Raw genomic sequence first — 24,276 nt, 5'->3', positions numbered from 1 at the left:
CAGAATCAGAGATTATTGTGGATCTAGTTCTAGAACTGCATTACTGTAGTTTGTAGCTTGATGTTCACCTTTTCCAGGGAGACTCCTGAATTGAACCTTTTCATGAGCACATTCTGCCATTACCTTAATCTTCAATTGTGGGAAAAACACTTTATAAGAGCTGTTGATGAGCCATTCATCAGAAAAATATATTGTAAGTGTCTGTCAGCTAGAGTATTGCATGAATACATGTTAAGTAGTTCTGAAACAATAGCAAAGCCTTATCTTTTAGTCATTGCTTTGGTTGCTGCTTTGGTCTGTGGCCTGTAGGTTAGCCAAACAGGATTCCACAAACTCTAGTCCACAAGAAGACATAAATGTGCTGGGAATTTGTTAACAATTGCCCTTTTCTACCCTTCGTTGTATCACATTAATTATTTTGCATGTGATAGCATGTTAGGTGTGGTGTCATTCTGTTATAAGCAAGCATCTGACAGTACCTGGTTATTAACAGGACTATCCTAGGTGGTGGTAGTTGCCATGAGGGCGAGTTGTAGTCAGAAAACCACATACGCTGGGAGCTCTTCTGTTATCGTGGCTTCGTATGGTAGGAAAAGAATTGTGGGCAGGTGTTGAAAGAAAAAGTTTATGCTCCTAGCCTGTTCCCACTGAAAAGAAATTTACCTCAGTTTTCCAGAATGCTCAATTAAAAATTCGGTAGACAAAATTTTGTGCACGCAATCACCCTGTTGCTTTATGATCTGCCTCATGCAACCCCCTCCCTGCACCTATATAGGACCACTTAGCTGTGCCTGCCTACGCCTTCAGAGGTCTCTTTTAATGTCACTGCTGTGATGTCAGTAGGTCCATTACAGTGAAATTCAGTGAAATTACATGAGTACAGCTGTACATAAGGCTGTGTACTGTGTCCTCAACTCTACTGGCCAGTTTCCTGTCACCTCTTTTGACTGCCCTTTCTGATACAAGCCTTTAGTACAGCATCTCTCCCGCTGCAGACATTTACAATTCAGGATAATCCCAGCTGTTGTTGATGGGATAGAAGGAAAATAACCTTGTAAGGGCTTTCTTCTCAAAAGGATGAAAGAAGTTAAGTGAAGTTGTGTGTGGAGGTGTTAATAGATACAGAAAGCCTAGTGGACATAACATTAACTTCCTTGCTTCTGTGATTGATGGTGGGAACATGGCACGTGAGGCAATCGTAGTTAGGGTAGTCTTGTGTTGCTTTTTTTCTCTTATTCATGGAGGAGAAAGGGTTGTTCATTGTGGAACAGATGAGCTGTATGAGTTAATAGAGATCTACTGGCTCTAGCCATGACAAGCACCTTATTGTATTACAAGTCTAACATAAGTTTTATGATACACTCGCTGTGCTTCATTGGGCCTTGAGTCCAAGTCTGATTTTTAAGACATATGTCAGAGAGAGAACTTTGCTAACTTTGCTGAGCTGCATGCGTGCAAAGGCATGGTTTCCATGAGCTTGTGAAAGGTTTTAGGATGACCTTGACTGCTTTTGCTATGCAAACTACTTTATTTATTTCTAAACATTTACATTTATTTTTTCCCTCTTGGCTATTGGGGGATCACTTGCGACAGTGGAATGGAATCTCACACTTTTACTTTCTGGCAGCTTTTCATGTTTTCTTCAAGTACTGACAATAAAGTAACTTAAGGTTTCAAGACTTCACCATCTTAAGCAATTTTATGTTCTATATGCACACTGCTCAAGAAACTCTAATCATCCACTTTCTGGATATTGGATTAGGTGAAATTGAAAAATTGTTTCTGATAGCAAAGTGACAAGTTGGCCTTCTTGAGAGATCCTGATTTTTCTTCCCTTGTCTCTTGAACTGCACCAAGTACTAGTTATAAATGAGTCCTGGAAATGTGTGCACACAATAGGTGGGGCTGAATCAGGACTGCTGGTTTCAGTATAGCTAAGTTTATAAGGTGGATCCAGTGTTGCCATATTAAAGCTTTACATATCTACTGTTAACAGTCATTTTACCTTGTATCTCCATTGTTCTGTAGGTAGGACTTGCAACTTGCATCTGCTGAAACTTAAAAGGCATCTGACCTTAGTGTTCAAAAAAAAACAAAACCCAAAACCTAACAAAAAAACCTTCAAAACTGCAACAGAACAACAACAAAACAACTCCCTCTAAAATTAAACCTTTTAATTAGCTTTAAATCTAGTTTGCTTGAAAAAAGTAGCTTTTCAATTATGGTCGCTCATGAGAAGGCAATCTGTTAAATCAATCAGAAATATTTGGAATCTTTTAAATTGTGGTTACTTGTATTAAGCTAATTGACACATTTGACTGATGGAACACTGGAACTGCTGAATGTATTGCAGCCTCTCTCTTTTTTTTTTCTTTTTTTCCCCTGCTTTACTTTAATCACTTTACATTATTGTTGAGGTTTATTATGATGGCTTAGTGAGTCTGACCAAAAATGATTCCTAGATATAAAATGTCAAAATTAATTTTTTTCATGCTGATAGCAAGCCTGTTAGCAGTCAAGTGTAAATTTTCTTACTCAGTTCTTTCTTCCTTGAATGGAAAGAATAGAAGAACGGGATGGGAGAAGGATAAGATAAATACCTGGCTGGGAGATGACTACTTCTTTTTGGAAAGGATGGATCAGGAAAAGCTGGTGTAATGAACCAGCGCTCTCCCTGCATTCCTGAAGTTGGAGGTTTTGTCTAGGTTGCAAAATGAACATGTTCAATTTTTGATCAGGGTTATTAGCAATAAACCCACATTTAAAATGTGGGTTTGCATTTACACCTGATCAGCATTTTACATAAACGAAGTACGAGCTGTTTAGTGGTCCTGGGTGCTTAATGTGCTGTCCTTAATCACTTACTTGTTTTGATTTCTCTTCCTTTGTTTGCTTTTCTGCTGTTGTCTCTTCCCCATACCTGCAGCTGTGCTGAGCAGAGCATGCTATCGAGCGTTGGATAGGGCAAAACTACTATTCAGCATTTTTTTCCTCCCTTACTGGTTCCCTGTGTAGCTCTGGATCTCAGTGTGACTGAAATCATTCTGCCTTTGCCCTCTCTGTTTCCTTCTCTCAGCCTTTACTTAATTTTTTTTTTTTTTCCTATGCACTGTAGTCTTGTTAGCCAAAATGGGGGTTGGGGGCAGGTAATCAACTGTTGTTTTTTTTTTCTTTTGTAACGGTTGTTATAGTTGGCGGTTCAGATGGTATATTTTTATTAAATGTATTTGCTGAAGGTAGTTGTCTGGTTGCTTAAAGAAATGTATTTGTGGTGTGATGCAATACGAACAATGAACCTCACTAATACGTCTCTCCCCTTTCTCCACTTCAGATAGTTGTTTGGAAGAGATACAGTGACTTTAAGAAACTGCACAAAGATCTCTGGCACATTCATAAAAACCTATGCAGACATTCAGAACTCTTTCCACCTTTTGCCAAAGCGATAGTATTTGGTAAGCATAATTTCTTCCTGACTTGCTGAAATTCTTTGATAACTCAATATCTATAAATCTCATCATGTCCTTGCTTCCATATTAGAGATACGAGCTCAAATATTTATTGATGTATATGTTCTGTATCCTTACACCATACATTCTCTTGCTTTCAGGAGCATAAATACATTAGCTTTGTGATCAGCACTTGAATAATGAACAAAGATTTTCATATGAGCTATCTATGATTTTTACTGATGAGTTAAAGTGGTTGTTGAAGAAAAGATTTTTTATTTTAGGAATTTAATTGTTATTATCAATTTTATCTAGCTTGGCTTTTGAGATCAGTTTTACGTATAGTGGTTAACTGTTTCACCAAAACAACCTGTAAGAGGATTGTGACTCTACATGAAAAATACATAGCAAAAAGTAATTGGCTTTTAAAAGCCAAAGTTACTAACTTAATCCTGATGGATATGTCATCGTGAATGAGTGATAGGTGGACTTCCAGTGAAGTGGTACAACTCCATATAGAACTCCACCTGCCATACTGTTTTTAGCAGTGTGTTGTGTTTTTTAGCGATGGGGCTTTTTTTTTTTAAAGCATGTGTTCTTTGTGTTCAGCCCACAGTGTTGCTGGTTTTTTGGTGTGTGCATACCGGACAACATCCAGTGGGTTTTTAAGTGCTTTTCAGTCTGGAATGGACAGTTGGAGCCTTTTTTCCAAGCATTTTAATATGTCTTTTTTAGGTGTGCAACAAGTGTTCGGCATTTCTTTGCATGCATCTAACATGCACACTTTTTTTGGTTTGGTTTTTGGTGGGATTTTTGGTTTTCAAGTGCTTATATGGTTACTAAGGCATTTCCATGGCATTTACAAGTTGTTCTAGTGTATTACTTTTTAAAAGTATCTAGCCTTTATTTATGCTTTTTTCTGGTATGCATCTAATATGGTGTTTGGCATTTTTTGGAATGCATCTGCCATCTGCTCATTTTTTAATTTTTTAATTTTTTCTCACAAGGTTTCTGATGTGGATTTGGGGCATTTTTTGATGTGGTTTTTGGTTCCTAAGGCGTGGCTGTGGTGTTTTTTGGGTCCAGGATTTCCGTGGTGTTTTTTTCGCGTGGCTATACCACACAGCTTTCTGCAGGTTTTTAAGTGTCCAGCATGGTTAGCTTCTTTTTTTTTTGGCATGAATTTACCACCTTTTTTTTTTGAGCGTTTCTAAGGACTTACTGACAATCCAAAATGTGTTTGGTGCTTTTTGGTGTGCATTTACTATGTGCTCTTTTTTGGTGGGCTTTTCAGTTTGTAAGGTGTTTTCAGAGTTACTAAGGCATTTCCACGGTGTTTGGGTTTTTTGCTTTTGTTTTTGTTTTGTATGTACCTTGTGTGATTTGAGCATCCAGCATGTTTGGCACTTTTTGGCAAACATTTATTATCTGCTGTCTTTTTTTTGGCAAAGTTTCTGGTGTGAATTCTGTGCTTTTCTTGGCATGATCTTTGGTTCCTGAGGTGTTGCTGTGGTGGTCTGGTTTTTTCAGTGTCCAGCGTTTCTTAGGTGTGGCTTTTTTCATGCATATACTGCATGATTTTCAGAGGGTTTTTAAGGATTTTTCAGCATATTTCGACATGTCCAGCATGTTTGGTGGGTTTTTTTGGCATGCATTTACTGCAGCTTTGTGAGTGTTTCTGAGGCGTTTCTAGGGTGATGCTAACTGTATGGAATGGGTTTGGTGCTGCTTTTTAGTGGTTTTTTGTTGTTGTGTTTTTTGGCATGAGTCTACAACACGCTCTTTTTTGATAGGCTTTTTGGCAAACCCTTTCGATTCTAAGGTGGTTTTGGGGGGATTTTTATTTTGTAAGGTGTTTTTTGGGTCACTAAGGCATTTCCATGGAGTTTACAAGTTATTTTCATGTGTGGTTTTTCTTTCTTTTTTTTTTTTTTTTTTTTTTTTTAATATCCAGCCTGTGTTTATGGTTTTTTGTATGGACCTTGTATGGTGTTTAGTGTCCATCATGTTTGGTGTTTTTTGGCATCTACCATGTGCTGTCTGTTTTGGCAGGGTTTCCAGTGTGGATTTGGGGTATTTTTGGTGTGGTTTTGGGTCCTAGGGCATTGCTGGAGTGTTATTCCTGTCCAGGATTACCTTGTTACGGTTTGGTGGTTTTTTTTCCCTATACTGCATGATTTTCAGCAGATGTTTAGGCATTATTCAGAGATTTTTTTGTGTGTCCAGTATATTTGGTGTTTTTTTGGCATGCATCTACTGCGTGCAATTATTGGATGCTTTAATATGTTTTTAAGCTTCTAATGTGTGTTTGGCATTCTTTTTGGCATGAGTCTACCACGTGCTCTTTTTTGATGCGGTTTTTGGTCTGGCTTTTCAGTGTCTAAGGGGTTAAGGCCTTTCCATGATGTTTACACATCGTTTTAGTGTGGTGTGTTGTTTTGGTGGTGTGCTTTTTTAATTTTTATTTGGTTTTTGTTTGTTTGTTTTAGCATCCAGCCTGTGGTTTTGGGTTTTGTATGCACTGTGCATCATGGTGTTTAATGTCCAGCCTGTTTGGCATTTTTTTGAATGCATCTACAAAGTGCTGTTTTCTTTTTTTTGGACAAGGTTTCTTGTGTGGATTCTGCATGGTTTTTTGGTGCAAGTTTTGGTTCCTAAGGCACGTTTGGCATTGCTGCATTGCTGTTTTGAGTGTTCATGTCCAGCATGTTTGGTAGTTTTTTGGCATGTGTCTCCCATGTGCTCTTTTTTTTTTTTGGCATGGATTTTGCACCTGTTTTTGGAATTTTTTTTTCCATTTCTGAGGTGTTGCTGCAGGGTTCTTTTCCATTCCCATAGTGTTTCTAAGATGTTTTGGTACATTTTAAAACATACAACACATATGGCATTTTTTTGGTTTGCATCTATGGCGTGCTTTTAAGTGTGTTTAGCACCCAGTGTGTTTGGCTTTTTTTTGTTTTTGCATCCTGCTACCATGTGTTTGTTGTGTGATATTTTTTTTGTCTTTCTATATTGTTTTAGTGATTTTACTGTTCAGTATGCTTGGCGTTTTTTGCCATGCATGTAGAGCATGCTTTTGTGTGCATTTGCTTGTGCTTTTCATGCACTGTGCCTGTTTGCTATGTTTATTGCCATGCATGTTTTTGCACTTTTTTCCATGTGTTGTGCACATTTTAGCATCCAGCCAGTGTTTGGTGTATTTTGGCATGCATCTAGTGCTGTTTTTTGCAGGTTTTCTATATGTAGCAATTTTAGCAGCATTGGGCATGCATCCGATGAATACTTTTCCATGTTTTTTGCTGTTGCACATCCAGTGTTTGTTTTGCATTTTTTGACATATATCTATTGCATGCTTTTACATGTTTTTTCCTCTGTGTCATGATTTTAGCATGTCTTAGCATTCAGTATACTTTTGGTGGTTTTGGCATGTGTTGACTAGTGCAAAACTATTTTTAGCATTTTTGCATCTGTTTGGCATAAGCTCTTTTTGTCCTTTATTGGACAAAAGGGGTGGGTTTTTTGTGGTTGTGTGTGTTTTTTTTTTTGTTTTTTTTTCCCCCTACATGTTTAGTTTTTTTGTTATTTGGGGTTATTTTCTTGTTTCGGATAGAATTTTTTTTTTGGTTGGTTTTTTTTGGTATTGTACTTTTTGGGTGTATTATGCTTTTTAGTGTGAGTTCTTTTGTCATTTACTATTACTTTGGGATAGTCAAGCCAGTCGCCTTGGAAAGTGCCAAAATTGAGTTTGTTTAGTCAGCCTTTTTTCCACCACTTTTCATGACAGCACCCTTACTGCTACCCGAGGTTATGGTTCTGTAGCAGTGTTTGCTGGCCCTCCTTTGATTTGAGTGCCAGAGAAACCATGTGAAACTCCCCTGGAGGCAAAACAACCTGGAAAGCACAAATTTTCCTTTACCAAATATTGCCACAGACTTGTAATTTTTGCTATTTAGTGTTCATTTTTGGTGACTACTGCATGTAGGCATGGCACTGAGATGCTTTAAAAAATATACTGACACAAACAACTTTGCACAAGTTGAATTGAAGTTAGTTTATAACCCAAGTCCAAACTGCTCCTACAGCTTTGGGGGAGCCTCTGGCTTAACCCCTTGTTGTGTGGACCAGCTGAGTGTAACGCGAGGAAGCTGAACTCTGATGCAGATTTCATGGTTCTTGTTGCAGAGCTGGGTAAAATTCCTAGTTTAAATTGTTTTTCATGTCAGCTAAATTGTATCCAACTTTTATGGCTTTTTATTTTTGCTTATTTATAAAGTTGGAAGTGGGTAAGTTTCAGTGCTGTGTCAGAACTTGTGCACTAATGGTTAAATAGAGAGTGTATTATTAATTTCATCGTGACGTGATTTTATATCAGATTTTCAGAGTAGAGAGCTTACTGAACAAGTTATTTTAAAAGCTAATATTTGCAAAGCATAATGTAATTTCAGAAGTTATGGTAGCTGTTCATAGGGGAGTAAAAAGGGGCAAAAAGAAAAGAAAATCAGGGTGGAAGAGAGTGCAGGCTTCTAATATTTTAAGTAATTTTAAATTGCCAGAAAAGCAAATTGGCTGTTTTCACACTAGCTCTGTAAGCAAGGGAAGAATTGAGTGAAACCCCTTCTGAAAAGCATCCTTCTATTGTATTTGAACAAAAGTGACTGCAATATACATTGTAAAAGAAGGAAATCTACAGAAATATTCAGTGGAGTTATTTACAAAAAGCTCTTTGAAATTAAAAATAAACCAAACCAAACCCCACTATATTTGAATGAAACTAAGCCACAGAGGAACACAGGAAAGAGGAAGTAATATAAAAATAAATTTTACACGATTGCTACATAGCTGAAAGGAACAGGAATGTCTGACTCTTCAATTTAAATTGAATTTCCATTTAAAGCATAAAATTTTACTGCATATCCTTCCATCTCACTTCTACACATAATACCTGCTGTGTATTTAATTTAAATAATTTTTCTTCAGCTCAGTCCTAGTATTTTTTGTACTAGAGGAAAAATATATTTTTAGTTGATTTTGAGGTTTTGACAAACTTGTTTTCCGTCTAGTTCAGTTAATGGTGAGCTGCAAGGTCCATCTCTACTAAGATCTTTTGTTTTCAGGCTGCTTTACTGGAGCATTTCTGCAGCGTTTCTTCGCTGTGGTGACTATCCACTAGTTACAGCTTTTAAACTAGTTACTAAGTAGCATTGCCAGTAGTTGCTGGCAAACTGTTAATTTTTTTTTTCTTTTGGATATGAGTACTTTAAATAATGTATACCTATTGTTTTGTGGAGAGTGCACTTTACAAAATGAGCATTGGTGGTTCTGGCAGTTGAGCTCACTTGTAGCAGAAGCATTAAACCTGCACAGCTTCTCAAGTTCAGCATTTAGTGTTTCAGGAGGTGCTGTGTAGAACTGAGATGTGTTTAAAAATGATTGGGTCATGCTGTGCTTCTATATTTTATGCAACCAAAGACTTGCCACACCTGCAGAGCTGGACTGCATTGCATGTTTTGCACCACAGATTTGGATAAGTATGATGTGCGAGTGCATTTATTTTTATGCTATTATGATAGAGCTGCTCACATCAAAGCATGAAACTTGTTATGGGTGGGAAAAAGAAACCATTTCACTTTTTCTGCACTTCACTCGAACCTTTTCCACCTATTTTATAGAGAAAATATAATTATCTCAAGCACGGGAGTGTAAGATGTCCTAGCAGATGCAGCTATTAAAACTTTTCTGAACTGTTATGCAGCAATTACGATACGTATTTCTGGGAAGTGATTGCTCTTCTTCCCTAATATTCATCAACATAATTTATTCAGTATTTTCAAACTACTTTTTTTTGTTGGACACTTTAAGTATTCCCATATGTTGGCTATACATGGCATTTTACCAAAATCTGGTACATCTGTACTCCTCATTTCTTGTATCTAACAACTGTAGAAATGTACTCTAGTGTAAAAATATTCTCCCTTTGGACAAAAAAAAACCACCAAACCTCCAAGATACTGAGAACTTGCTAGCAGTGAGTCAGAAAGATGATTCACATTATAATGCTCAGATAAAGATAATTTTTAGATGTGAAAATACCAAATCAAGTAGCACGTTTAAGAATTGCATGTCATGTACAGTTGGAAATCTTGTGAGAAAGTAACTGGAACATGAATACAAACCTTGCTAGGTGGTTTTTTGTTCAGATCTGCTCCAGAAAAGGAATTGTGGATTCTCTTTGCAGAAATATACATTTGATTTCCATGTATATAAGAATTTTTGAATGGATCATTGCTGGAGGAATAGCAGAACTATTTTAATGCATTTGTTATATGCTAAGATGTAGTTGATGCTTGCTACAACCCTGGAAAGACACAATCCCTGTTCCTGATAGAAATGTTTGAAGAGTCAGCTGGGTGTCTCTCACGGTTTAGGCTGGACCAGTGCTTTGAACATGATTGAGAAGGATGATAATGAAAGTGACAAGCAATGCAAGATTGCTTGAAAGTAGGAAAAAAGGGAGAAGAGGAAGGAGTTAGGGAGAGTTGGCTGGAAATGGAACTGCCAGCAAGATGCCAGATAGCCCGTGAGCAAACAAGTACTGAATTATGTTCTTCCTTCCCCCAAAATCCTCTAGTTCTGTAAATGGTTGTCCTGGTAGTGTGTCTGATGCTGATGAGCTGGAAAATGTGACAGTGACTAATGTTGCAATGGCTCTGTTCAAACGTGTATTTTATTTATTTATTTAGCTCAGGTTCCTAAGAAAATAAAGCTTATGTAATGGTGCTGTCAGAAAGTTGAACCTCTTATTCATGTGGCTAATATCAGCTAAATTTGAGAGGGAAGGTGCTTGCAAATGTAATTAGATTTCTGTGATGCCTGTGAAGTGGCAGCTGAGTGGGAAGGGAGCAGATGCTGTGGTGCCACCAAGGGCCAGGCAGGCTCAGCTCCTGCCCGTGGGTTTGCAGCTGCCAGGACAATGGGTGGATGTGTGCTGGTCAGCCTGGCTCTGCTGGTCCTGACACGTCCTGGCTGGTGCCCGCTGGAAGTGTTGACAAGATGTGGATGAGGAAAATTAGGGTTTTGGGGGTTTGATGACAGAATAAATCAGGGAGAGAAAGATCTCTGGGAAGCCAGGAAAAATATCTTAACGAATTACTTGCTTGCAAAAGTTACCTGTTTCTGTCCTTGTTTGGTGTTTACTTCTTTGCAATTGATTTTTTTGTTTCATTATAACAGTTTTCATGTTATATTGTGGGTTCATTTAACTGGCCTATGCTGCTGGGCTTTACTGGGGGAGTTTTTCATGATGTCCTATTTTGTGTGGAATGAAGCAAAAGTCCTAACGCACCACCAGTGTTGCTCTGAAGACTTTGGAAGTTTGATGAGCAGTTTAATAGAGCCTGATTTCAGTTTTACCACGCAACATGGTAGCGTTGCCTTTGCCTTCTTTCTGCTTGCTTGTTGCTTGCTCTTTTGTACTAAGAGCTGCTAAAGTTTATACAGTTGAAAGGGTAGGGTGGACAAGTCACAGAACTGATCCAGCTGCAAATTAGCCCAACGAAGTCTTTCCTTTCCTTTTGTGGAAAAATAACCCCCAAAAGCTTTGTTTGTGATCTTGTGAGCATGTGTGTGTCTTTCTAGTTTTATTTTCTTTTTTCTGGTGCCACATGGGCAGGAGCTATTTACTTGAAGAATTTCTGGAAAGAATCCTGCTTTGATACTTTCTTCTGGGATTATTTTTTTGCTTGCTCTGATTATAAATGAATTCTGCTTCTGTATTCAATGTTTCTTTTGTCCTCTTCAAAGGTTAATGCCACAGAGCTGTCACAGGTGGTTCTTATTTTTCTGGTCATGCTGTTTTAGCAACACTGTTTCTTGAACTTGTCTTCCCAGTCCTTTTTTTCCCTCTGTATAGCTGTTCCAATATCTGCTCCATTCTCCTCCAATTATTACTGTTAACCTCTGCCCTTTTCCTTTTGTAAACTTGTAACTATTTCAACAACAAAGTGATGTTGATATGAAAAGCTAAAATAAGTTGTGTGCAATTGTGAAGAATGTGAATTTAAGGTAGCAATCCAAGGGTTCTTTCTCCTGAGAAGCAAATCTCTCAGGTGAACTGTGGGATTGTTTTTTAAATATGTTTTTTCAAATTGAAATGTCTTGGGTGCTGGGTAGGGAAAAGGGAAGGATCATACGTTTTGATAAATGAGCTGCTTCCTGGCTCTGCTTACCTCTTGAATCTAGGAGGAGATGAAACTTTGTCTGCATGGAGCTACTTCAGAGGAAGGCTTCAGTGCCTGGTAGGAGGGCTTCACCATCTCCCCTACACTCTGTCACTGCCATAAATGGCACCTTGGAATTGATGACCTGTTTGGGGGCTTTTAGCAATACTTTGTTTACTATTTGCTCATATTGTGCGTTGTTCTTGAGAATATGTGAAGAACGCTCAGCTCCTTACAGGATTTGGGCCGTAATCAAGGCTGACACTGACTGGCATATTGTCAAATTGTGCATGTATCATTTATTGTTAGATAACACTGGACATCCGTTAGTGTCTCTTGGCTAATCAAGAGTGTTGCCTCACATATTCTTACGATGAGAGGGCGAAGAATTCTTGTCGTAGCTGCCAGCTTTCATCATCCGAGTGGATTGCAGAAGATGGGACTAGGGATAATTGAGAATAGGAAGTTTGAAGATTTGCTATGTTCTCCTGAAGCATTGGAATGACTTTCATAGACTCAGGGCATTGTCTCCAGAAGGTTGCTTTTGTCTTGGTGGGTTTTTTTTTTATTATTATTTTTTTCGTGGTGGTTATTGTTGCAAAATAAATGTGTAGTTGTTTCTAAAACTGTCAATCCGTGTCTCTCTTCCAGGGCGGTTTGATGAAACTGTGATAGAAGAAAGAAGGCAATGCGCTGAAGATCTGTTGCAGTTTTCTGCTAATATCCCTGCTCTCTATAACAGCAAACAGCTTGAAGATTTTTTTAAGGTTTGTTAGTATTTGCAGAAGTGTTTGCATTTTACTGATATATATAAAGTATAGTGCTGATTCTGATTTACTTTATAAACCGTGGAGTGACAGTGAGCTGATCTTGCCGTGCTTTGTGAAATGACTCAAGAAATGTGGCTTTACGAAAAAACCCCATGCCACACCTCTACAAAGTGGAAAGTTTTACAGGAACTTCAGATGAAGGGATTTGGAATTTTTGTTTATGGGATGATGAACAAAACCTCTGATGTTAAATGCAGGTGTTCAGCGGGGTAGTAATAAAAATATTGTCATGTTTCTATATTTTATGTAGGTGTTTATAGTTTCAAACCAAAGGAATAAAGACTGTCTAGATTTGTTTCCTTATGGCCTGTTAGGGGTTCAAGTCCGTGCCAACGAGTGAGGCGTGTATCTAGTCAAATATGCTGCATGTACAGTCTTGTGAGAACCACTCCAAAATACAGTTTAGTACAATACGTTGTTCATCCAGACTTTGGCTTTATTACATCTGAAGCAGTTTGTTTTCGTTAGTTCCTTCAAACCTCTTTATTTTCAGTAGCTTAGTTAGCTTAGTGCAACATTCTACGAAACACATAAGCATGAATTTACATGTAAACATGATAGTAACTCTGTGGAATTAAGGAAATGCTCATCTGGCTGAAATGGGGACTCAAGTATTGAATGTGTTAAGTATATTTAAATGTTATATGTGCATAAGCAAAATTACAACAACGGACAAAAATCCAAACTTGTTTTTATGAGGCAGTTATTGCACAGCCCTTTAAAATACTTAATTTTCTTTAAGCTTTGCTGGCAGCGATGAATGTGAGATTGAGTTAGAATCTTTCACTTTTCAGTTTATTTGCATTTGCACTTTTTCAGTTCTCTGGAAATATTTCTGTTCTGTGGTTTTGTGTATTTATTCAGAGCTCTTTTCCTCTCCTTTGCCAAACAAAAGTATGAATTTTAGTCTTGCAAAGGAACTTCTCTGGCTTCGTAAGACAATGAATCAATATAGAAAGGCATTAAGTTTTATAAGAGCAAGTAGGTCCACAAGGGGAGTTACAGAAGGGTAATGGTTTAGGCTCATTTGTTAGCTGGCGTTGTCTCATGTTTCCCTGTAAGAAAGTCTTAGGTTTTGATCAGTCACCAGCTCAGCCCGTGTCTTTCAGCTCTGCTCACGGCGGGGTTTGTTCCTTTGCAGTTTTTTGTGCAAATAGCCATGGAGCGATGGACTTGGACAATGAAGTCTTAGCAACAGCTGAAGGGAGTGCTGTGTATATCTCTGCACTATTGACTCCAGAAAAATGGGCTGGCTAGTGTGAAAATGCACTGGGCTAGTTCAAGATGGATTAGCTATGCCCATTTGTAACACTGCCTTGGAAATCGTGCAGTTTCTAATAAAGTTGCCTGGAAAGTGTGCACCTGAGATGCGAAGCAGACATTAAAAAAACCAAAAACCAGCACAGAACAACAACAAACAAAACACTTAGATAGTTTCTTGTGCAATTAATTGTTCCTGTTGTTACTTCTCTTATTCTTGATTCCTTCCAAGCTTGGGAGGGAATAGTGTCCTGTGGCCTGTGCTGGCCCTGGCCTGTCTTCCCTGTTTGTCCAGTCTTGCCTGTGACTGAGCTCAAGATAGTGGGTCATTGGTAGGACATTATTCTGGTGAGCAAACACTCCTGTGTGAGGGATCTGCTGAGCTTGGGAACACCACTGAAGGGTACAGACTGTGTGTACCACAAGAGAGCAGGGACATCATTGTTCTCCCCCTGTTAAACTCTGGGGTTCGCAGGCAGACCTGCTGCAGCCTGTATGGTTCAGGACTCTTGTTACTCACCACAGAAGCTGCAGTAGCTGTTTAGATACCTAAACAGTTTGTGGCAACAAACATGGCCTAATCAAAACCCCTTGTTTAATTTTGCAGGTTTACCTAGTTTAATTAAATGCATTAACTCTAAAGTAATGGAGCATTCACTGGTTAGGAAATTTAATTTTGACTATCACTGCTATATAATGAGACTTTCCATATAGCACAGAACCTAAATAATTCCTTTCCCTCTTTCTTTTCAGGGTGGAGAGGTACACGATGGGTCTGAACTGATTGGTCCTGTTGAGCCTCTGTCTGACTCTCTTACTGACAACCTCTCTGACTGCAGCTCTGAAGGTTTGCTTTCTTTTCTCATGTAACCCTATAATGTGGTCTGTTTTAAAGCAGCACATAAACGACAAGTAGTATATTTGTAGGAGCATTGGCATCCGATTTCTATTTGTTTGTTATGACAGAAATGCTGAAACTGGGATTAACAACAGAGAATTTGGGCTCAACAGTTCACTACTGAAAGTTTGCTTCCAACAGGAAGTTTTCTGGGAGTTTGTCTAGTCCATCCTAGAAGTCCTAGTGCCCCGTCGCTCAAAAATAAATGTTTTTGGTGCTAACTGAACCTAGCCCTCTCTTTTAAATGTACATAGTCCTGCCTGCTTCCAAAAGGTTGGGCAAACAATGTGGTAGTGTTCACCACTAATCATGACTCTAGCCTCAAGCTGTAAAAATTTGCAGAGAACTTAAAAACCATCTTGAGGTTGATCAATAAATACAAAGATGACTGTCTGGTTTTGCCTAGAGCAGAAAAAAATAGGGCTAAGATTTGAACTGCCCCATTAATTTCATTAATTAATCTCATGAATCTCATGAATCTCATTCAACTGTTCATGCTCTGGGTGTCACCATGCTTTCAGTGCTTAATAAAATCCAGAAGAGACTTAGTATCGTATCTTAAAAGTTTAGGTATGTGTTCTGGATTGAACATATGTTGTGAATGTTAAAGCCCACTGAGGGGCTCACGAAGATAAGCAAGTTGTTTTAAGTCTCTTACAAAAAAGATGCCAGAATATTTTCATTTCCTGAGAAGATCTCCCTATTCTTGAAAGTCGGAGTGGTCGGGTGTTAGAGCCAGCGTGGGCAGTGTTCAACTGAAAACTGGAAATCCCTCCCTTAACTTGATAATGTTCTCTAGTTGTGCTCTGTCAATGGAGTGTGTGCCCCTTTTCTGAAGCTTGCATTTCCTTAGCATGATTTAAAAGATGCACATGGATGGCTTGGATACCACGTGCAGAGTCATGTTAGTGGTTCTTCACTTTCACTAAATAATGGCATGGCTGTAAGTTAGGGACAGTCAGCCCAAGTAAATACTGTGCTGGGGCTTCTTGCCAGCCTCTGGAGGCTGAACTAGCTTAAGCATCTCTGTGTATAATCATCTGCCATGTACCATGCAGTATTTTAGATATTTATGTATTTCTGAGTTATGCTTGGGTCCTTGTGACTTCTAAGAAATTCTTTTCCAACCCTTCAGATTTTCCTTTGGAACTGTTTTATACACATGTATAAATGCACATTATTATACAAATACTTATTAAGCTTATTTTGGAGGTGTGTTTTTTTTTTTTTTTTAAACTACTTAATATCCACAGGTCTGTTTCTGGCATAGGACTTGCTTTGGTAAATCTCTGCTTGAGTGACAAGAACTGCTTGTGTTTTCTAGTTCTTTGTTTATTTTTGTTTGAGGTTGTATGACTTCCTGTTGACATCTCTCAGTGTCAATAACTTTGTGCTTAGTTATAGAATACATTCTACATGTGCAGTGAGTTCTGTGTTTTATTTTGTAGTATCTTCTGTGACGTTAATGAACTAATACCCCCCCCGCCCCGTTTCATTCTGTGAAGGGCTGTTTAATTACAGAACACAGTTATCATAGATACTGGTAATTATTTTTACAGGGGCACAATTTCTGTGAAATTTAACATTCCAGATTCTGACAATGCACCCATTTTACATTGTGCCTTATAAAAGAAAAAGTGCTTCATGCTTCTATTCTTTATTCACAAGGGCCTCATTTTTAGAAAAAAACCACTTCCTTTATGTGAGATAAAATATTTAAAAGAAAAAAAATATGCTGTAAAGTAGAAAATTTCTTTGATACCCTTCTTCTGAATTGGCTGGAGTGCTTTTAGGGGATACTTGCAACAACTATGAACACAGGATTTCCAGATGCTGAATGAGACTTTCGTGAAGTCACATTTTCTAAAAACCTGTGTGCTTCCAGCTCATATTTTCTTATGTTTGAAACCAAACTTTGGGCGAGAAGACAGGACAGAAGGAAACATCTGTCTTTAAGTCCTCTAGATGGCAGTGGCAATACTCAGCTCCGAGTCCTCTCCTCAGGGCACCCTGCCTGCATCTAATTTTTCCCAGTCTGATTATCCCAGTTGACCGTGACTGGTTCACTGTGTTAGTTTTTGTGAGCGTTCAAGGGTCTCCACGTGGGCACTGCTCCTTCAAGCTGTTGTACTGAGAAGCATTAAACCTGTTCCTTAACAGGTGCTGCTGTTTGCTTATAAGGGTGGGTGGTGTTTTCTCACTTGCATCTGCTCTTTTCAGGCAAAGTTCGTTTTGCAGGAGGGGTGCACCTTAATGGTAGAGGATGCAAACTGATAGTAGGAGAAACGTTTTTCTACCAAAATAAGTGATAAGTATCTTGCTTGTAAAAACAATTTGGCAGTTCATGCTTTCACAGGCACCTGCTTTTCAAGAGGCCAGGTTATCCAGGCTTTCCAAAAATTTTTGGAAGCTGCATTAACTCCTCATATACCTGGTGAAATTGCACAAGGCAGAGACAAGTACAGAAATTTATGTTCAATGTCAGCATCATTATACTAATCTAATATTCCTGACAAAGTCACTCTATACTCCTCTCTGGGTAAATGGGTAATGTTCAAATGTCCAACTTCCTCTCCAAAAGTCTTTCTATACCAATAGCTAAATTCTACAGAGAAATTAATTGGAAAGCTCATCTTTTTTTTTCATTCTTATCCCCCCGGCCCACTTCTATTTTACCGTGTTCACATTATCTTCCCAGAAATAAGCATATGCAGTGCAGATTCTTCCTGCCCCTCGGGCTGGTTGGAAGCCTCATGACTCTGGTTGTGTGATGCCAGACCTGGGTTCTAAACCTGACCTTGAGCAAAGTTTATCAGGTGGGGCTCTGTGCCATGCTAGCTGTGTTCATACAGCTTCCGGTCAAGTTGGCTGCAAGAGAAGAGCAAACGTGGTTTTGTTTGGACTGTAGGGAGGGGAATTTGGGTCTGTCTAAAATCTGCTTCAATTCATCTAGTCTGGGTGTCCAGCACACACCTCCTACAGGCCCCCAGCTTTTCCATTCATTCTCTCTATCTGTGCCCTTTGTCCATCCGTCAGCTCTGCTTCCACCTGTATGTTCCCTAGCTAGCAATTTCTCTTCACTGAACACAATAACTTGACTCCTCTAAATGTTACTTCATAAATTTTCAGTCCCCCACACCCAAGTTTGACCTTGCTTTTCTGAAATTGGGCAGGTGAGCCACCCATTAACAACACAGTAATTAATGCATCTTCTGTCTTCCTCCAACTGTTCTTCTGTGATGTTGCCTTCTTTCTTGCAGGACTTGGGGCTACAAAGGCAGTTTCCTTCTCTGCACGGACGTTTTGCTTTGTGTCCCTCCCCTGAAAAGATCAGGAGCGTTGTTTTCTGTGTACCCTGTCCCCTCAAGTAGTCTGGTGTCACTATCAGTGTCCCTTGCTTTTCAGACAAAGAGTGGCCGATAATCTGTTCTCCTTCATGTCTTTTTCCTGTCACTCACATTAAAGGAGCTGCTAGCTTATAGAACAGCAATATTTCTACAGTGCCTTCTTACTTCTCTTCCATAAATTGTAAACTCCCTCCAACTCTAGAGTTGCAAAATCAAAAAGAAAGTTTGAGATAGCAAGGAGCTGACTCAAAGGTAACTACTGCCACAAAGCTTTTGAAGATAAGTCAGAACAGTTTACGTGATAATGTGGATAAACTCTTGACTGTCGATAATACAGAAGAAAACAGACCCCAGGTTTTAGCTCAGAATTTACTTTCTCTGTGTGTACAAACAGCTTAAATGTCTTGACCTTGTTGCCTGTTTTATTGCCTCAGTGGGTACATGTGCCAAGGTGATAAAACAAACTGCTACTTGATATCCAGGTGGCACTGCCAAATTTGTGGCTCGCTCCATATGTCTCATGCAGGGTACTATTCTGGAATGACGTTTTTGAGACTGAAAGCTGGCTTTTTTTTTCGTGGTGTGTAGGTCCCAGCTTTGAAGACTCTCGTGTTTTAAGTCTCCTTAGCTGCAAATCATCAGAGCAGTGCAATAGGGATTAAAGTGCTGCTGCTGCTGGAGTTAGGGGAGTTGGAGTGCTGAGGTCTGAATCAGCCCACCCTAAGCAAGCACCTTTGTTTTGTTTTTTAACCTCAGAGGCAACAAGAAATGGCAAATCTAATATCACTTCCACAATTTTAATGGTGTGTTACCAAATGGATATCTCTGGTAGCTGGTCAAAGAGCAGTTTCATCTTATCTACTGTTACCTGTAGTAGGGTCGTGCCCTTTCATTTTGATGGGAAGTGAACATCTAATCTGTGGTACAAAAGGATGTCAGAAACATTTTTGTCATTCTTGTCCTTTTCAGTTCGAAAGGATTTAAGTGGGCTTGATGATGTGACACTTACGAGCCAATCCGAATGTGGAGGTGAGATCTAGAAGTTGTTTCCATGACATTTGTGGAATTTAAATTACTAGAAAGTCATAATTACATGTGAATGCTTTTTGTGTATGATAATCCTTACAGTATGAAATGGTGTATGTGTAAAATATGCTTGTTGCTATTTATTTCCAAATAACCATGATAAGTTGCTGTGGTTGAGTTACTGAAGGTCAGCTTGCAGTAAGTACTTCTAGCTTCTAGCAAATGTAAAATAAAATGTTAGCTCAAATTTCAGTGCAAGAGGTGTAAGCTAATTCATTTTACCACGTTAGCAATGGAAGAAGGCTATACATGGTAGATGTGAGTTAATGCTGCATGATGCATAAGCTGACAGTAACTGTGTTAATTCAAATTCCTAGTTTACTGTTGTGATTTAAAACAGTACGTTGGGACTTCTTGCAACAGTAATTTGGCTCCTGCTGATTGACTTTTCTAATAGCACTCACACTGAAAGGGTTAGTTTTGTAAATGCCTGGACCCCAACTGTGAGCAGGCTTTGAAAGTTTAAGTTGGGTGTTAGATGTTGGTCTCTTCATTCCCAGTATTAAAGTGAAGACCAGTTGGTCTACAGACTTTGTAGCTAATTTTAAAAAGCATGTTTCTACAGGTACTAAAAAGTAATTTTTAGGATGGCTTTACACGCAGGGAATTTCTGTGTGCAAAGTCTCAGGAAGCTGCCTAAGGGAGAAGAAAACTAAAATCTTTGGATAGGATAAAGAATTTTGGAGGTTCCCAAGGGATATGAGAAATCTAGAATAACTGTTGTCTTTCTCACTGTGCTTTCAGGCTTATCCAGTGACAGCGACCTGATCTCTCTGACAGTCGATGTAGACTCTCTTGCTGAGTTAGATGATGGAATGGCATCCAACCAAAGTTCTCCCAGTAGAGCTGTTGGCCTTTGCTTTGCTTCTGAACCTCCAGTACAAAGCACACTGGCACCTGAGCAGGAGTGGAGCAAACCTGAAGGAGAGAGGGAAAGCCATAGTTTGTTTACTGGAAGCTTAAAACCCAAGCATGGCAAACAAGACTACTTGGAGAAAGCAGGCGAGTTGATAAAACTGGCCTTGAAGAAGGAGGAGGAAGAAGATTATGAAGCTGCCTTCAGCTTTTATAGGAAAGGGGTTGATCTGCTTCTGGAAGGTGTTCAAGGTATGGATCTTCCCATTATGTTTGCCGTACCTTTGGTTATGTGTATTTCCTTGTGGCATTTCCTTAGTTAACATCAGCTTAACCATTGTTGCAAAGAGGTGATATGAAATGCAGAATGATGTGTGCCTGGCTTCCATGTGCTTGAGAGCTGCTGCTCATATGAGAGAGAAATCTTTCCCTCTAAGATAATTCCAAGTGCCAAATATCTCGTACTTGAAAATTGTGGCACAACCTTCAGCTTGAAGGTAAGTAGCAAAGTGCTCCACTTTTGCCTCTTTCCTTTTTATTACCTAGGCATTAATTAATATGTGGCACTTGCAGCACTGTTGAAACATTATTTAATTTACATGGTTAAGTGAGGATTAATTATCCCCATTTTACGCATGGGGAGAGGCAGACTCAGGTTAACTTCCCAATCACAACAGGATTAGAACTATTCTTGGCTCACAGCCTCTTGCTTCTTCCACTGAACTGTTCTCCTTTTCTAGCTGAAGGATGCATACAAACTTACGTGCCTGCACTGCTAGAGGAAAATAGGATTATTTTTTTTTTTTTTCAAAAGGCTTTAGTGTGTCTATATGTTTGCAAAAGCTGTTGTTAACTGACCAGATGCAACTACATACAAATTTTTGCAGAGTGTCCTTGCACCATGTCAGTCAGGGAACAATTTTTTTCCCTTTCTATCGTTAGTTCTTGAGAATCTAGAGTGATAACCTCATATATTTGCATTTTGTCCAACAATGGCTTAAAACTATAAAGCACAGGAAAAGATTTGTTCTTTCCTGGAGTGAAGTCAGGGTCTGTGTATTGTGCTTCTGTCCCACACAGATCAAATGAGGAAGATTAGAATTGTGCCTTTGTTTGATGGTATACAGCACAGATGCATTATGCTGCTCCAGATCTGAATTTAAATGCTAATGTACCAAAGCACACACAAGCAGAAGCCTTTGCTGCATCTCAGTATGATGCACAGCAGTGGTCCAGACCTCGGAACAGTTCTAGGAATGGAAGTTACCTGCTGAGCTGCTTTAACAGGGCCTGGCAAAAAAAAAGGGATAGGTTACTGATAAAAAAACTAGAGGTGTGGGCCAAGATAGGTGCATAGCCTTTGCTTAAAGTGCCTTACACTTTTTGGGCAAAAGTGAATCCACCTCTTTCTTTTCAAGTCCCAGTGATGTCAGTAGGGTTGCTGCTTTGCTGCTTGATGTGGCTTTCAATAGCATCGTGTCTTTCCTTGCCTGTGTTGTCAAAATGCTTTTCATTCTTGATGTTGAATATGCTGGCAGTCCTTCCGTTGGAGAGCCAAGCTATTCTTTGCTAATTCGGTTCTTCATAGACCTGTGTGCAATTCAGTTATGGTCTTAGTGTCTTTACTTTTGTTCTTGTGATTATGCAAGACTGCAATGATGCAGTTTTAAAGTGACAGTTCAAGTTTCAGCCTCAAAAAGCTTTCTTTGTTAAACAGTTACAAACTGCTAGGGCATGAACACAAGTCAGGCTGGTTCACATCAGCTGAGCTGTGGTGACTGTGCACGCGTGCTCGACTCCTGGCAGTGGTTAAACATGTTGGCTTTGAATCCATGGTAATACTCATGGTAACATGTTTACCTTGAAGTTGTGAAAGGCTTTTCTTGCATGTGTTGTAGGTGACTCGCTCAACTGGTGCTTACTAACTTGTTAAACTAGAGTGGGTTGAGCTTTTTACTTATATTTGCTAGCGTTTCCTTTTATGGACCTTTGCTTCTTTGCTGTTGACTAGCAGCTTATCCAGCGACCTCAGATAACTGCTAATCCTTTTCTCTCACCCACTGGTATCCATACTTTTCATGCTAGGAAAAAATTCAAGGAGTCATAGAAAAGTGTGATATTCTGCCCTGTTTCCCTGATGCCACTCAGTTCAGTGGGGGTTATTAATAAATTTATAGTGGTGGTGCCTCTGTGTGGGTAGAGATGTTCCTGATGGTTGAAGATGTGTAACCAGCACCTGCAACTTCTGTGCTGTCCCTGACATTGCATCTCTACAGCACAGGAGAGGGGATAATGGGAACAAGTTGCTTTTTAACTGGCATAAAAGTACACAGGTAGTTCCTAGCAGTCAGCTCATCTTTCTCTGTGTTACATGTTCCATGTTGCACAGCACAGCTGTGAGGGTGGAAAGCAAATGAGTCTTTGTGCTCTGCTGCAAACTTACTTTGGGTAGATCCATATAATTTTGTGTCCTGTTCTTTTTGGACCTCCTGGAATTTGGCAGGGAGATGCTGATGCCCTTTTTATAAAGACAAGGCTAATTCATATGCCTTCCTAAAAATATATACCTTCTCATGATCTGTGAGGACAGTAAAAAAACCACCCCAAAACAACAACAAAAGAATAACTATTTTTATCACACTTCCTAATCTAGCTACTTTGTGAAGGTGATATGTTTAGCATTGATATGTGAATATTCACTGTATGTTGCAATAAAAAACCCCTTTAACCTCATCACCTCAGTTATTTAAACACCCCTGGTTATGTATTTCACGTGGATAATAATGTGCTCCTTTCAAAGAAGGATGGTGCAGTTTACAAAATGCCTTTGCTCTTCTGCCATTGATTATTTTGAGCCTATTTTGTCTAAATAAGCCTTTGTAATATCTGAAAGTGAAACACAGTGTTCATATATACTTCCGTATAAAGGGATGTTACCTCTCACTGTACAGGCCTTGCAGAATGTGTGGCCTCTCTGGAATGGACTGGAAGTGGCTTTTGCATGTAGAAGGGTAATACATATCTTTGCCACGTGGTGGCACCAAGAAAATAGAAATTGACACCTAAAAATTGGAATCTGGAAACGTAACCAATGTACCGGGGGAAAAAAGAAACATCTTCCATCCTCTGTGTTTGAAACTTCTCTCAGAATCACCTCAGAAATCTAATGCCTCTGTAAGCTGGTTAGATGTATCTGAAAGATAAGGGTTGTTGCTTTCGCCAGCTGCTCCTTTAGGCTGGATACTTACTTCTTAAGGCTGCCTTGACAAAATTGTGTATGAGTAAGTTTATTACTGCAAATTTATAGACTTGTGTTGTTTAGTTTGAAGTAGCTGGCTTCCATAAAGGCAGTCGGAGCACATTTCAGTCCGTTAGGCCCCCGACAGCTTCCCAGCTCTCTGAGCTGATGGCACTAACACTGGACAAGGCAGGTTACACCAAAGAAATCATACGGAATGGTTTGGGTTTGAAGGGACCTTAAAGATCATCGAGTTCCAACCTCCCTGCCATGGGCAGGGACACCTCCCACTAGACCAGGTTGCTCAAAGCTCCATCCAGCCTGGCCTTGAACACCTGTGGGGCATCCACAGTTTCTCTGGGCAACCTGTTCCAGTGTCTCACCACCCTCACCGTAAAGAATTTCTTTCCAGTATCTAATCTAAATCTCTCCTTTTTCAATTTAAAACCATTACCCCTTGTCCTATCACTACACTTCTGATAAAGAGTCCCTCCCCACCTCTCCTACAGCCTCCCTTCAGGTACTGGAGCCTTCTCCAGGCTGAACAACCCCAACTCTCTCAGCCTGTCCGTAGGAGAGGTGTTCCAGCCCTCTGATCGTTTTCGTGGCCCTCCGCTGGACCCCTTCCAACATGCAGTTGGCTTTCTGGGCCGCCATCTTGACTTCATTTCCAGCTGTGTGCTCATGCTCTCACAGGTTCTAGCAGTGTCAATTATACTGTGCAAGATGCATATGAATTTTCCTTTGCTAGTCTTTTGCAGAGTTTCAGTACTAAATCTTTTAACGTCCTGTTCACTGTCCTGCCAAAAGGCCTGATCTGCATGTCACTTGGGGAATGAATGCCGTCTGTGCTCTGAGAAGCTGGTGTATACCTTGGACTCTGGGCATCTGCTCTTTATACATCTTGGGTTGGACTTGATCTCCAAGGTCCCATCCAACCATGAATATTCTGTGATTCTGTGATTAATATTAAATGTGTTTGTCAGTGGGAAGGAGGAGAACACATTCTTGGACTGACAGCGGAGCCCTTGGACAATCCATTGAACTACCTGTGCCTTTTGTATCTCCCAACTTCATTTATTCCAGAGCTCCCTTGTGTG

General features: G+C 39.5%; 1 protein-coding gene across 3 annotated transcripts in view; it reads left to right on the top strand.

The window, feature by feature from the left end:
• RPS6KC1 (ribosomal protein S6 kinase, 52kDa, polypeptide 1) overlaps positions 1 to 24,276 on the top strand; it is a 92,304-nt gene that overhangs the window by 5,999 nt on the left and 62,029 nt on the right. For 2 of the 3 annotated variants that reach the window (XM_014951066.1, XM_014951069.1), the window contains 5 exons: positions 3,332 to 3,452; positions 12,314 to 12,429; positions 14,506 to 14,599; positions 18,967 to 19,026; positions 19,828 to 20,190. In XM_014951066.1, the coding sequence (XP_014806552.1) occupies positions 3,332 to 3,452; positions 12,314 to 12,429; positions 14,506 to 14,599; positions 18,967 to 19,026; positions 19,828 to 20,190 (754 nt within the window). Of the gene's footprint in view, positions 1 to 104; positions 194 to 3,331; positions 3,453 to 12,313; positions 12,430 to 14,505; positions 14,600 to 18,966; positions 19,027 to 19,827; positions 20,191 to 24,276 lie in introns of those variants that run through there. The other variant, XM_014951068.1, reaches the window with a different exon arrangement.

Source organism: Calidris pugnax, unplaced genomic scaffold (genome assembly GCF_001431845.1).
Source record: "Calidris pugnax isolate Ruff unplaced genomic scaffold, ASM143184v1 scaffold24, whole genome shotgun sequence".
Classification (NCBI taxonomy): domain Eukaryota; kingdom Metazoa; phylum Chordata; class Aves; order Charadriiformes; family Scolopacidae; genus Calidris; species Calidris pugnax.
This window is presented reverse-complemented; position numbering and strand designations above follow the sequence as displayed.